The sequence below is a fragment of the Brachyistius frenatus genome, unplaced genomic scaffold, assembly GCF_029030835.1.
Source record: "Brachyistius frenatus isolate BFR_SWC_R1_liver_20210118 unplaced genomic scaffold, ASM2903083v1 Contig_23, whole genome shotgun sequence".
NCBI classification, from domain to species: domain Eukaryota; kingdom Metazoa; phylum Chordata; class Actinopteri; family Embiotocidae; genus Brachyistius; species Brachyistius frenatus.
Window position 1 is genome coordinate 212,175 of NW_027210622.1, and position 15,512 is coordinate 227,686.

A 15,512-nucleotide genomic window follows, 5' to 3' on the forward strand; every position below is an offset into this window, starting at 1 on the left:
CCTGAAAATGGCTGTCCACCAACGTTCACCATCCAACCTGACGGAACTGGAGAGGATCTGCAAGGAAGAATGGCAGAGGATCCCCAAATCCAGGTGTGAAAAGCTTGTTGCATCATTCCCAAGAAGACTCATGGCTGTACGAGCTCAAAAGGGTGCTTCTACTCAATACTGAGCAAAGGGTCTGAATACTTATGACCATGTGATATTTCAGTTTTTCTTTTTTAATAAATTTGTACAAATTTCTACATTTCAGTTTTTTTCTGTCAAGATGGGGTGCTGAGTGTACATTAATGAGAAATAAAATAACTTTTTTGATTTTAGCAAATGGCTGCAATGAAACAAAGAGTGAAAAATTTAAAGGGGTCTGAATACTTTCTGTATATATAAGGTGGCACCGCAAACTTTGTCAAACACTTCCTGACATTTTTCCCCATTTTCTGACATTTTAAAGATCAAACGATTAATCAAGAAAATAATCAACAGTATAATTAATCACTTCTACTATTAGAGATATTGGTGAGTCAGATATTTACTCATCAGGGAAAAACAGGATCTACAGGTTATTGTTCCAAAGTGACAAATGAAACAGCACAAGTGAAACAAGTTAATTAACTTGTATGATAACCAGTCATCTTCTGAGGACAATGACAATCCTTCTTAAATTCAGATTTTCTTTTGTGATTCTTTTGTCAAGTATCAAAGTAAACTGTTAACCTTTGAGCAAATTTTCTGAACATATGTTTTTTTTATGGGGTAAATAATCATCAGGACAGCCTGATCAATAATGTGTTTGTTTATACACTGGGCACCAATAAAAGCTATTACACAGTATTTTACTGGAGGCTTTAAGACAACATCTCTACCTAATGTTGAGGTGTCTAGAGGAGCCCGAGGTTGTCGAACATTTAATGTGAGTATAGTCTTTATATGGTGATATTTTTTTTTTTAAAATCAATTTAAAAGTTAACACAAACAAAGCTACTACTTGATACATTATACAGACAGAGGGAGAAACTGGTGTTTAACCAGGAACTACATCTCATTTCCCTCCGAAAAGAGTCTGAACTAACGTTTCTTTTTCACATTGTCGCTTCATAAACCGACTCAGATATGTACGGTCATCCGGTGAGACCCTTATTCTCCTAAATACACACCGTTCGTTCATCACGTAGAATTAAATGTCACTCGGTGAAGGGTCCTGTTGCTCTCTTACCTGCCTACTTGAGACACAGGAGCCATTGTCAACTTTCCCCTCCCGTTGCTAACGAACACTCACCGTGTCCAAGGTGCTGTTGCCGGGCAGAGCGTTCTTGGACAGCGCGAGCCCACTTCTCTGCCTCCTCCAGGTTGGCGCGCGGGTCCTGGAGCGCGGCGAGTCGGAAGCACTGCTCCAGTCTCTGCCGCGAGACGCCGGAACTCATCCAGCGCCGTTTGAGCGGGTAGAAGTAGGCTGCTAAGTACGCTGCCGGGTCCGTGTTGGCGTCCTCCCGATAAGCCCGGCAGCCGACGCAGTCCCTCAGACTGAGCACCACCTTGTTCCGCCGGACAGGTGCCGACGTGAGCCTTTGGACAACGAGGTCCCTCTCGGTCAGGTTTACGGAGCACCGGACTTTTCTGTTACTGGTCAACGTGAATTCCCCGTACAGCGTGACCGGGTTGATGCAGGTGTTCCGGTCCGATTCACCTCTCCTCGGATCCATCCTGGGCCGAACACCGGACTGGAGGGACCGGGGCGCGGGGGATACAACAGCGGCCACACTCTCACATTGCAAGCCGCCTGGATGGTGCGAGCAAAGTGGAGGGACCGCGGACTGCGACTGACAGCCTGGTCCTCGGACCTCTGTCAAGGGTAACAGAATCAAACATTCCACATCCGGGGACATTTCAAAATAAGAGCCGCTTGAACTGCGCTTAGTTCATTGGAGGTGCAGTAGTGACCTCAGAGGAGGTCTTCTTTATTTATGAAAGAATTAGGATGGTTAGTTTGTAACCTTTGGGGAGTTAAAAGCATATGTTTATGAAACATATGCTAATTTATAACGTGTCAAATAAAGCTTAAAGAACATACACTGAGGATATAACTGATTAATTTAAATATTTAAAATACAGATTAGGTTATTTAAGAGGGATGTTTTTTACTAACTACACCTTTTGCTGTCTTACTTTACCGAATTTAAACATGTTCTTCCCTAATTAAATTCACCTAAATTTTGTGAGAAAATAAACTGTAATGACCCAGTGTTCAGTATCGGCTGTAGGTGCTGGGGAAAAAAAATTATCATCTGGGCCCATTTTAACCAACCAATTCCTCCCACTTCCTATGGAACCTATGCATTGTTATCTCATTTGATATTCTGGTGCTTGTTCCCTAAAACATCTTAATTAATTTTGCACAAACCATTTGATTTACAGTAAGCCTTTTGCTTTTACCTTATTGGGGGCCCTGAAGATGTTGCACCCTCCTCCTAATTGGCAAGCCAGTCTTGGACACTATCAGTGGGCCTTCAAAACTATTGAGCATTGACAGCAGAGAAGGTTTAAGATGTTTTTGGGGATATTTTTAATTGATTGAGAGTATTAGATGGTACATTGTTTGAATTTCAGTGATTACCTTATTTAGAATTCTAAAAAAAAAATTTTTTTACAGATGCAAATTTTGTGTCTTTATTTCAAGATCAATTCAATTATCAGTTTTGCTATTAATGATTATAGTTATAAGTGTAGGCTATCTATTTATGTGATAAATACCAAGCAACTGTGAGTTGTAATGGACCTGCAGGCTGTAGCCTATTCTCTACAATAAGCTCTTTAATCAGTTTCATGTAACATCTTTTTTTAATTTTTTCATTCATGGATGTACTCCACAATCACTGTCATCATCCACTGTGAATGCCCATAGGCCTGCTCCCGCTTTTATTTGTGAGGTCATAACTGCCTAACATGTCGTTGTGTTTCTGGGTGTCTCTTGCTGGCTTGACATCTACGGCTGCAGTTCACACAACTTTGCTGCTCAGTTGTTCAACCCGGCGAAGAGATGCAGTTTGCTGCACCCTAGTGGTACTCAGAGTGAAAGCCCACAGTGTAAAATAAAACAATATTGTGATTTAGTCTGTAATTTACATTGACAACCTACAATTAATGACATGTTTGTATTTAGGGCCCGAGCACCGATGGTGCAAAAGCCCTATTGTTCTTTAGGGAATTATTATTCTGCGTTATTATTATTCTCCGTAAACAACTGCATTTTTGGAGACTTTATCATATTCAAAAACTCGTGAAAGTTGGTTCACGCGTCGCTCCCGGCGAAACATTTCGTATTTTAGTAGAGTCGCGAGTGGGCATGGCCAAATAGCTCGCTAGCTTTTTCAATTTCTCCAAACGTTTCAACTTCACTAAAAGTTGAATCACCATCAACAGACCAAGAGCAGAATCTGAACCATTAATATCAACCTTGGTGAAGTAGAATATTTTACCTGTTGAGTTAACCAGACTGTCTGTGAGTCGCTGGAAGCTCTGAGTGAACTCCGTGAAACTCTTTCTCCTGCCGCGACTCGTTCAGAGCTGGAAACGACCTCATGAGGATGCGGGTTCGAGACCCGCTCAAGGTAATCCACACAGTTCACTCAAGGCGAATCCCTCTAAGGGTAAGCCACACGTTTCGGGTTGCGGGTTTGCATTGCAAATCCAGTCAAACCAAAGGTTAACAACAATATAAAACAAAACCCTAATACAAAAATAGAAAGCCTAATATATAAATTTAAAAAATAAAGGGTGTGTCTAAATCTTCTTGGATTTCTGGCTGAACTACCACAAACTTTATTCCCCAAAATCTCATTAATACATTTTAATGCTATGGTGTGACTTTTTTTTTCTTTTTTTTTTTTTGCAGTTGTCTCAGTGAGAAGTAACTGGGTTCGATCCCCACTTGAGGCATGTTCAGAAAAAGGTCATACTCCAAAATATTCAAAGAAATGTCACATATAGTATATAGTATATAGTATATAGTATAGCCAGGGCGATGCGGCTAAGTTTGATGTAAACCATGTCATGGTTTACTGGGACACTTAATGGAATTGGGACATCATTAACACATATGTGCGTTACTAATGGTGACTATTTAAAATATCTGCCGTGAAAATGGTCTGAGAGCAGCGAGAGGGAACTATAACAGAGAAGTTGGAGGTCGTACAGCTAAACAAAGAGCTGGAACTCACAATGACACCCGGCAAAGCTGAGAGAGGAGCTGCAGATTCATGTTTTACATTGTTTTCATGTTTCATTTGATTTTTTTGCAATTCTAAAATGTTGATTATAGCTGATTTAAGTGCTTACTGAAAAGAATGATGGAAAATCTAAAAAGTTAATGAAAACAGCTGGGATAAAGGTCTTTTTCACAGCACACATCTTCACTTTTCATGAGATAAAAACAGGTGTTACAAATAACATGGACACAGACTCTTTTACATTCAAGTATACCATTTAATCATCACAGTGAAACTGTGTGGATGATACCAGCGGCCTGTATTTGGGATTTGGTAACTTCAGGTTTAACTTGGGGAGGTTTCAGGATGGATACATTGCCATGGTCCATGAAACCGAAGCAGCTCAATGGGCTTCATTCGTCATTCATGTTTAATTATTTACACCTTTGATTTACTGTGACTTGTCAAAATATATTTTGTGAAAAAGAATTGTTATAGATGAGCTTGTCAGCTGACCTTTGCTTTGTGCAATAGTGTCATCGATTAAGATACTATTTACACTGAGATCGTTTTGTTATACTTTGTTAAAACATGTAATGTTCTGTACAAAATGTACAGAAGTAATACTATTACCATATACTGAGATCGTTTTGTTATACTTTGTTAAAACATGTAATGTTCTGTACAAAATGTACAGAAGTGATACTGTTACCATAACTGTTTTTTCAACAGTTCTTAAACATTTTCCTCTAAGAAGAAAAGATTAACAACCCAAAATCAAAACTAGTTTTACACTTGTTATATTCTCACACTATAAAATAAATATTTCTATGAAAATGGATAGTTTTCTATCTTATATGACACAAAATTATTACTTTCACCAGTGTGACATAGTTTGGTTCATTATTTTCTGGTTTGAATAAACATTTTCTTTTTATTGCCACCTGCAAATATTCTGTGTTTAAACTTCAAATGTATGGGTACAGAAAAAAACTAGAATAACCCTGTTGTGTGCCTCCACTAAACAGTGAAGTTGCAGTTTAAATTCATATATTTCCAGACTCATATAATATATGTAGTGAAGACTTGAAAGGAATCCTCTGTGTTCACATGTTTGGCCAACAAAGCTGACTAACAGTAGACAATACTTCAAATATTGATGTTACTGAAAAGAAGCTACAAATTCTAAGATCTTTACAAACACCAGAGTATTGGGAAAATATGGTCACAATTGCTATTCTTGAGTTATGACACTGAATAATGGGCCAGAAATAAGGTTTTGTAGAACATTATGATATCACAGTGAAGTTGACCTTTGAGCTGGAATTCTTGAATTATTGCTATAAACTTGTTTTGTAAGGTCCCACTGACCTTTGCTTCTTCACCTCCAACGTCTACTCAATTCTCCCTTGAGGCCAAATGAATGTTTGTGCTAAATGTGACGAAATTAGTTTTTGAACTATCACGTTCGATGCACATGAGGTCACAGCAGCCTTGACCTTTGACTTCTGTCTACCAAAATGTAATCAGTCTGTTCGTGAGTTCACTTAAATGTTTGTGCCAAAATTTAAGCGATTTTATCAGGCCTTTTTGAAGATATTGCTTCATGTAAGCATCATAATATAGGCTACTTCAAAAATAAATGCCTCAAGCCTGGTACCTGCTGAATTCAAATGCCCTTCAAAAAGTGTTAACTGGAACCAAACTGTAGTATTGATGAATGAAAAAATGTAATTAAAAATGCACATTTCATTGACTTGATGTCCTCAATAGTGTCATTGGAAATCTGTGAACACGCGCACGAAGAGAAAACAGCAAGATTTGTGGATCTTTAATTTGCAAGGGGGCGATTTACAGTCATGACCTAATTATCCTTCAAATGACTTGAGTCCAAAAAATTAATTCCCTCAGATGAGAAAGATGATAACTGTGTTGTGGGCAACTGGAGAGAATAAATGGGCTAAGAGGTTTGTTAGTGCAGCAGAAATAAGAATAGCAGCCGTTCTTCAGAGCAAATGCATTTTAAATGACCTAATATAGGCTACTCTAGTATAGTAGGCTATTCAAAATGCAATAGGATACACACACACACACACACACACACACACACACACACACACACACACACACACACACACACACACACACACACACACACACACACACACACACACACACACACACACACACACACACACACACACGCCCCTGCAGTGGTGGAGAATAATTGGAAGCAGTTTTAAAGTACTTGGTTTTATTACTTTTGAGGTACTTTTGAAATACTTTTATTCTTTCCTTTCTATCTACACTTTCACTACACTACAACTCGAGGCAGAAAGATATTGCACTTCTTAGTTTTTCTATATTTGACAGGTGCTGTTTGTGTGACTTTGCAGACAGATTTGATGAAACACGACAAATATTTACAATATGTGTTTTCATGGATGACACAAAAAGTAGTTAGCTGCATTTTTTTAGTAACTCGTCAGTAATAGTAATTCGATAATGTACGAGTAAAACTTTTTCATCATAATTACTTTTATAATTTTTGTTAAAAATGTGTTTCTTCTTACAAAGCAGGCCTTATACTTAGTATTACAACTTGTGAATTATCTGTTTTAGAATACAGTATGTGTGGGTGTCCACTGCTACCATGTCACCATACTTATGTAAAGGTTATATTTTGTGCCACACTATCTAACATTTAATATAAATGCAGTCAGACATCACAAGAAGAAAAACTATTCCGACAACCTGCATGAATTTGAACTGACTTTGTAGAGTTTTATTTTAGTAGGTTTCCTTCATGTTTTTGCAGATCTTGTAAACAAATATGTCCTTTTAAGTACTGAATTACATTTTGGACTTATTTTCATGTGACATACTGTGTGATGTAGTATTGTGATTATATTCTATTACATTGATGATATGGTGGAATGATAAGTAGTCTATAACAAAGCTACTTTGTGTTCTCTCAATGTTTTTCGTAACGCAGAAAATATATAGTGCCATGAAGTCAAAACTAGCTTTCCACTGTAAAACTGAATTACTGAGATCATGTCAAGTTCTAGTAGAGTTGTTATGTTGGTGAAATCACTTGCAGGCTCACATCCATCAGAATAAAACAAGGTCATTAAATGTTCAATACACATTTCATTGGTTATCCTGGATATTTAGCATCAGTATTCTTTTCTAATACACCCGTGGGCTAATCTGTGCTGGTGTGCTTTTCTTCTTTACAATTGTACTGAAGGCTCACCTTTAGTATTGTGTTGTTAAATTCAGTCGTCGCGTCATTACATAAAATGAACAGTTGTTTTAGGTAACCAACAGATGGCAGTGTAAGATTCAGAAAAAGGCAGCTGATCACCACATCACAATGCATTCAGCTGGAAATCCACAAATGTTTCAAATAAATATTCATTTAAAATAAAAAATAAAAATCCAAGCAGAGCCGCATCCAGTCAAATCTGATTTAGACCTTGGTGTGAGCAGCACCAACAGTTATATTTTCTATGGTAGCCTTATTTTTTAAAAAGGAGTGGAAAGTACCTCAATATAATCAATTTCAATCATGTTTCAAGGCACCGAGCCTTTTCTCGATTATTTTGTAAGAAAATGTATTATTACTACACCACAGCACTACATCTACACAACACTAGAGCTAACACTTTGTAAGGTTTAAATGCACACAGTATGATTTATATTTGTCTATAGTGGTCACTTGAACCAACAACAACTGTGTTATTGTTTCTTTAATATGGAAATTCAGTAAAAGGTTTTGATCACTTTTCAGAGCAAAATCACTGTAAAAATCTCTATAAAACCGACATAAAAGTATTCGTGGCAACAAAACTTATTGCCATCAGTGCACCACTGATGTCTCTGAGAAGATAATAAAGACATTGTCTGACTTCTCCTTGATCAAATCAAAGTCACTCTTGCAATCTTAATTTGCTCTAGGCGCTGGCCCATGATCCACAGTAAGGAGAAGAGGAGGAGGAGGAGGTAAGCATATATGCAGATGGGAATTAGTGGTCCCAGTAAACACCTGGAGCCAGAGGGGAAATGAAATCTTATTCACATGCAAGTCTTGTGATGCTAAAAATGCACTGCTTTTCATTCACTTCAGACCAGCAGATAGGTAGGCATCACCTTCATCCCTGCTTTGGCTGTGAATGTAGTTTTTCCCCATAAAGACATTCAAGGTTTACTTTGAACATGAACATATTATGTAATTTGCTGCAACCGGAGAAAATGCCTTTGAAAAACACACATGTTTCTTCAGCGTGAGATCATTACTCACATTATGAGCTTCACAACAAAAGAGGCCTTTCATTCCAAACTGTAGGGTAGATACTGATTTCCTAAAAGCTATTGATTGAAAAAGGCACAGCTGAGGAGCGAGTGAGGAGCCATGAATGGAGACAGTAGATTCTCACTTCCACCGTCCTCCAGCTGTGAGCTCTATTACTGCCTGGCAGTGAAGGAGGGAAGAGGGCCGTCACTGCATATGTTGTTTTTCATGGGATTTAAGAGACAGTACTGTCACTCCCACAAGAGCTTGAGCGTATACTTCTGAGAGGTTTCATCTCAAAAGGCGGATGAAAACGACCACGTTCTCACTGTCTACTTTTTTCAGACATGTTCTGGTTTGCTTTAATTGCCATCACTGGCAAACCTCTCCATCTGGTTTCATCTCCTGAACGTCAGACCATTGACACGAGCTTAATAACTGATAAGCAGCTATTATATAGTGTTAGGGCACTGCAGATGTCAACTCTGTGCATATCAATATGGTCAAAATATAAACCTCATTATTGCTTATATAATGTACAGCTCAATGAGCCTGCTTCTGCCCTATCACCATACTCTTCACACACAAACACTGACAGATCACTGAGTGGGAGGAAGGACTGTTGTATACCTCAGCATTTAGTTAGTATTGGCATCCAACGTGACAGATATTCCGTCCGGGTCGGTTAGCATTGATGGCTTGCAGAAGGGTTTCGCCTGTCTGCCTGGCTTTCCTTCAGTTGCCCCTTAATTCTGCTCTGTTTCTCCAGATGCCCACCCCCTTTTGTCAAGGCGCTTCCATAATTATATAAGACTTATGTAAACCCGGCTCTTGCTAGCAAACAATAAAATATTTCTAGATCTGAGAGGATAGCTTTAATAGTGACAACAACCATGAGAAATGTACACCCACGCATTGTGAAATGTATCATTTAAAACTAATAAAGTTGTCACTGCCAGGGTGCTTCATGGAGAATAATTAACTTCTGTGTAATGACAGCATCTCTGTGAAAGGCTTTGAGCTGAATGCCAGCATGCTAACATACTCACAATAACCATGACTGTTTAACTGATATAATTCTTACCATGTTCACCATTTTAGCATGTTAGCATGTCTAAATGGACAAATTGGCACTAGATATAAAGTACAACTGAAGCTGAAGGTAATGATTATGAACCAAAGTATTGGATGACTTTAACTTTTGGTCCGGTGATGGAGCTAGAATGAAAAGTCAGGGAATCATCAAAGTTGTTACAATTAACCCCAAACGGGAACATGAACATGTTCTAAATTTTGTACCAATTTATCTAACAGTTGATATTTTAGTGTGAACCAAAGTGGTTGTTCGACAGACCAACACATGGGTCTTCTCTAATTCTGTGGAATTGTTTCTGGCAATCTGTTTGTTTGGACTGTAACTAGTGAAAATGTATCTGTTTTACAATTTAACATGGCTGACCCAAACTGTCTGAGTGAATATATAGGTCTGGCCACACTGGATAAGAAATAATTTCCAGTCGTTGCATCCTAATGGTTGTAGACCTTGAGTTCATCTTGAAACTATTGGAGCAGCCTTTAACCAATCAGCAACATCATCCCAACTTGCCACCGACACTGGTCGCTGATTGGTCCGCCCTTCTGAGTGGCTGAGCAAACGTTAATGCAAACAGGGTTTCCAGAATAAAATCACAGCGAAGAAAATTGAAGCTGTGAGCAAACAGTCTGGGTTATAGCCAGTTTAGATTAAACGAGAAGGACCCAAATCCAAGTCACTGAGGCAGGTAGTCAAAAGAAAAGCGAGCTTTACTTACAGCTGCATTGTAACATAAAGGTTTATACACTAGTGCTGGAGCAACTGATATATTTTTTTATTATTATTTTGCCTCACGGGATAACCAAACTATGTCTAACTAATACTCAGTTTTAGGAATGTTACGTATAAATGGTGGGGACTCTTTCTGTTTTCTGTTTTGTTTTGACATACCTATCACTTACATATGAGTCACTAGTTTTATCAAATGGGCACCTTTCTTCTTAGAGGTTTGTTTGACCCACAACACAACCAGTAGCAAATTTAATTCAACTCTGCCTCAGCTGCCACCCAGAAGCCATGGAGCATCCAGATGGCTGAGTCACTCGCAGAACTGAAGTTATGCCAAAGGAGCAGACAGGGGGGAAAGCCCAGGCCTCTCCCTCTCAGTGTGGGAATCACTCCTCATTATATGTGGACATGGTTTATTGGGTCACCTCCATTCTCACCACCTAGTTGTTGGAGCATGATTGTGGGGGATTTGAATAGAGGCAGAAGGATTAGCATGATGCTATGAGCACTGATATGTGTCACAGGGGAAGGATATGCAGTCTTGCAAAATAACTGAACCAACTCGCCTAACGTCATTAGAAGGAGTCCTAGTAAGACTTGAAATGCAATGAACATCGTTGTCAGTAGGCATTTGTGATATGTCCTCGGGATGTGTTCACTGAGACACGTGTGTGCTGTAAATATGTAATGTGATGGCAGGCAGAAGGCAAATCTTCAGATTAAAAGCTTAACTCCACTTCTGACCAAAATATTACAACCTGGTCCAGTGTATAATTAATCATGTCTTACTACGGTGGACGTGCTGATCCTGTGAGCACATTCATGTGGGGATTTCCCCAAATCCCCCAAAGCATCTTTATTTCAACGTTTAAAGAAAGTCATGTCAAGACATGCCATATTCCTGCATGTTATATTTGGAATTCACAGATTTCCTGAAACTGGAAGCATATTCTTGTCTAATTAAAGTCTGATTGCTGTGTGTTTTTTGTTACATGCACGGCACACGTTTTTACTACGATGTATAGTGACATCATGAGAATCTTCAAAAGAATAAGAATTAAAGTCAATTAAGGCACAGTTCAGTATGAAATAATTGCTTTAACTTGTGTTTATTTTACTGTACAGGCCTCTTAATCAGTGCGCAAAAGGAGGAGTAATAAATAGATACAATACGGAAAGGAACATTTTCATTGAGTGTTTAATGGAGGGAGGACCACAGTCACTGTAGTATGAGTGTTGCCTAACATTTTCAGGAGTTCACCATTTTAGTATTTTTGGGGAAGAAACTGTTCTTGAGTCTGTGTTTGCTGGTTTCAAGGTGTTCGAGGTTCCTAACATCCAGCAGACTCTGAAAGAGTCATGAATTGTGGAAATCTTCTTCAAAATTTGAAGATAGATATTTTATATTTTATAAATTTTTTTCCCATCATTCATGGTTTGGAATTGGCCTCTATGAAAAAAAATATTAGCCTAGCCTATTTTTAGACAATAATATGCCTCCAACGTGGAGACAACAGTTTGCAGACGGTCTGTTCCTATTAACATGAAAATGCCCATGTAAAGTAAACCCAGGTCTATATATATACATATATATATATACATATATATACATATATATATGTGTATATACAGCTCTGGAAAAAATTAAGAGACCACTCCAAATTTTTCTTAAGTCAGCATCACTACATGAATGGCAGCCATTCCATACCAGTGTCTGTTGAATTCCAATACAGGCACACCTGATTCTACTTAATGAGGTACTGATTAGGTGATCACCTGAACCAAATCTTATTTAATGAAGAAAAGTATAAAAACCAGTGCTGTGGTCATCACTATCCTCTTGCAATAGGACCAGCTGGATGGCAGAAACAGTGCTAGACGTACCTCAAAAGTTACTGGAATTTAAAAAAAATGACTATTGGCAATGCCAAAAGAGTTAAAAAGAAAAGTTTTGAGTGAGGAAAAGAAGGGTTCAATTCTGGTTTTACTGGCAGAGGGATACAGTGGGCATCAGGTTGCTTCCATCCTTAAAATTTCAAAGATGGCGGTTCATAAGAACAAGGTCAAGCAGCAGACATTAGGGACAACTAAGCTACAGACCGGCAGAGGACGAAAATGACTCTCCACTCACCGGGATGACCGCCAACTCATTCGAATGTCACTCAACAACTGTAGGATGACATCAAGTGACCTCCAAAAAGAACGGCAAACTGCAGCTGGGGTGAAGTGCACGGCGAGGACGTTAGAAACCGGCTCCTAGGGGCAGGGCTGAAGTCGTGCAAAGCTAGAAAAAAGCCCTTTATCAACAAGAAGCAAAGAAGAGCCAGGCTGAGGTTTGCAAAAGACCATGAGGATTGAACCATAGGGGACTGGAGTACGGTCATCTTCTCTGATGAGTATAATTTTCAGCTTTGCCCAACACCTGGTTGTCTAATGGTTAGACGGAGACCTGGAGAGGCCTACAAGCCACAGTGTCTCGCACCTACTGTGAAATTTGGTGGAGGATCGGTGATGATCTGGGGGTGCTTCAGCAAGCCTGGCATTGGGCAGATTTGTCTTTGTGAAGGATGCATGAATCAAGCCATGTACAAAGTTGTCCTGGAAGAAAACTTGCTTCCTTCTGCTCTGACAATGTTCCCCAACTCTGAGGAGTGTTTTTCCCAGCAGGACAATGCTCCATGCTACACAGCCAGGTCAGTGAAGGAGTGGATGAAGGACCACCAGATCAGGACCTTGTCATGGCCAGCCCAATCTCCACACCTGAATCCCATTGAAAACCTCTGGAATGTGATCAAGAGGAAGATGGATGGTCAGAAGCCATCAAACAAAGCCGAGCTGCTTGAATTTTTGCGCCAGGAGTGGCATAAAGTCACCCAACAGCAATGTGAAAGAAGTGGAGAGCACGCCAAGACGCATGAAAGCTGTGATTGTAAATCAAGGTTATTCCACCAAATATTGATTTCTGAACTCTTCCTAAGTTAAAACATAGTATTGTGTTGTTTAAAAATTTTAATATGAACTTATTTTCTTTTCGTTATTCGAGATCTGAAAACACTGCATCTTTTTTGTTATTTTGACCAGTTGTCATTTTCTGCAAATAAATAAATGATAATATTTGTATTTGAAATCTCGGAGAAATGTTGTCAATAGTTTATAGAATAAAACCAAAAAAATGCATTTTACTCAAACACATACCAATAAAGTAAAACCAGGGAAACTGATCATTTTGAAGTGGTCTCAATTTTTTTCAGAGGTGTATATGTTTTTCTAATGTGAAAGAACTTGACTGACTTACACAGATCTCTGACCTCAACCCATCCAACACCTTTAGGAAGATCTGAGAGACTTCAGTTCCCGACCTCATGTAGCTGTAAATCTTTACAGACACCTTCCAAAATCATTTAAAAAAAAAAAACCTTATCAAAAGAGTAGAGGCTGGTATTAAAAAAAAAAAAAAATTAATATCCATGTTTTTTTAATGAGATGTTCAACAGTTATAGTGTGTTGTGTTTCAGTGTCTGCATACATGTGCACATTCAGTGTAGCTCTATACACTGATTTTAATCAGAGTAATAATAAGATGTATATACAAATGAAAAATTACTGCATATTTGTCTGCTCAGTCTTGATCATGGTCCGTCTTCAATAGGCTGTATGAGTTATTTATGGGTATGATTACAATCAGGCTGCCTACTGCTGTATTTCTCCATCATCTCATTTCTTCCATTACGGTGTCAACCACAGGGTCAACTCTCACGATGCTTAGACGTGACCTGGTACGAGTAGCTCCTCTTTATATCTCTGCTCACTTTGTGAAGTGGCACCCTGGTGGTACTGAGCGAAGAGAACAAACATATCATGCTGGCTGAGGGGACACCTTGCTATTCTCATAACCCCTCCAACCCACTCAAGCCCCCTGACAGAACCACAACCTACAAAACTGGTGAAATAGAGAGAGTGTGTGTGTGTGTGTGTGTGTGTGTGTGTGTGTGTGTGTGTGTGTGTGTGTGTGTGTGTGTAGGTGTTTTCAGCTCTGTGTGCCTGAGTTTAGAGGACTGTTACTGTCGCTGATGTGTGCTAATTGCCTCTGAGTGACATCGGATCAGGCTTTTGCTCTAACTGCAGGAGGCTGCTGCTCGCCGTCTCAACCTGCTGTTGATTATGAGGAGCTTTCACTGCAGTGGGGAGCGCATTTATTGACAGTCATTTCAAGCAACCGAAAAAGTAAAATGTGTTTCTTGGTTGAAAAGACAAAAAAAAAAACATAGCAGCACACTGCCATCTTTCTCCAGATTTGTCTTTTATTCTACATGAACAGGACATTGTTTTAATCATAACTGGTCCTCCTCTGTGATGACATCACTAATCAATGATCACACAGTTGGAAATTACACCAATGTAGTAAAACAACACCAGTGCGTGTTTTGTAAACTCATAATAGTTTACAGTGTAATGCATAATGAATGATTCATGATGATTTATTGCATGAATTAATGCAGATGTGCCATTAATTGCTGTTGCTCAGTGATCACGCCACTATCTGTGTAAGTTTTTGTTAATTATCAACACTTAATGGATCAATTTATATATGTTTTCGAACAGTTATTTCACATATTAATTTATATGTTGCCAAATAAGTTGAAAATCCAGTTATAGAGAAAGGAATATCAGAATACTGGTGCCGTTTCAAGTCGTGTTAGCTGCATAGCAATGACAGTATGAAGGTTAATCTGACTGAAATATCTCAACCGTTTCTGGGTGTCTTCTCAGCAAATATCAATGGTACGCCGAGGATGAACTCAAATTACTCTGATAAACCTCTGACTTTTAGTAGCTCAACATCTAATGAATGGATTTGGTACAAACAGTCTTGTCTCCCAGATGAATCCAGATGATTCCCTGACTTTTCCTCAAGCATCACCATGGGGTTCAAATTAGTAGCATTGGGTGAAATATCTCAACAGTTATTGGATTGTTAGCTCTGAAATTTAGTACAGCCATTCATGTGTCCCTTTATTTTCAAATGAACCATGAGAACACAGATCAGAAGGAGGGAATTTAGCAAATGAGACCAGAATGATTTGAGTAAAAAATGTATTGATCATGTATTTCATGAGGGCAGTTGCTGCTTTTTGAATATTCTTGTCTATTGGTGCCAGCCCCTAGTGGCCCTCTGTGCACTTTAAGGCAC

The 15,512-nt window shown here is 38.9% G+C and overlaps 1 protein-coding gene across 1 annotated transcript in view; it reads right to left on the bottom strand.

Moving 5' to 3' along the window:
- Positions 1-1,764, bottom strand: part of LOC138620191 (sphingosine kinase 1-like) — a 35,936-nt gene extending 34,172 nt beyond the window's left edge. Inside the window, exon 1 of the mRNA XM_069697169.1 lies at positions 1,277-1,764. Within this exon, the coding sequence (XP_069553270.1) occupies positions 1,277-1,700 (424 nt within the window). The 5' untranslated portion in view covers positions 1,701-1,764. The remainder of the gene's footprint in view (positions 1-1,276) is intronic.
- Between the last annotated feature and the right edge of the window lie 13,748 nt (positions 1,765-15,512).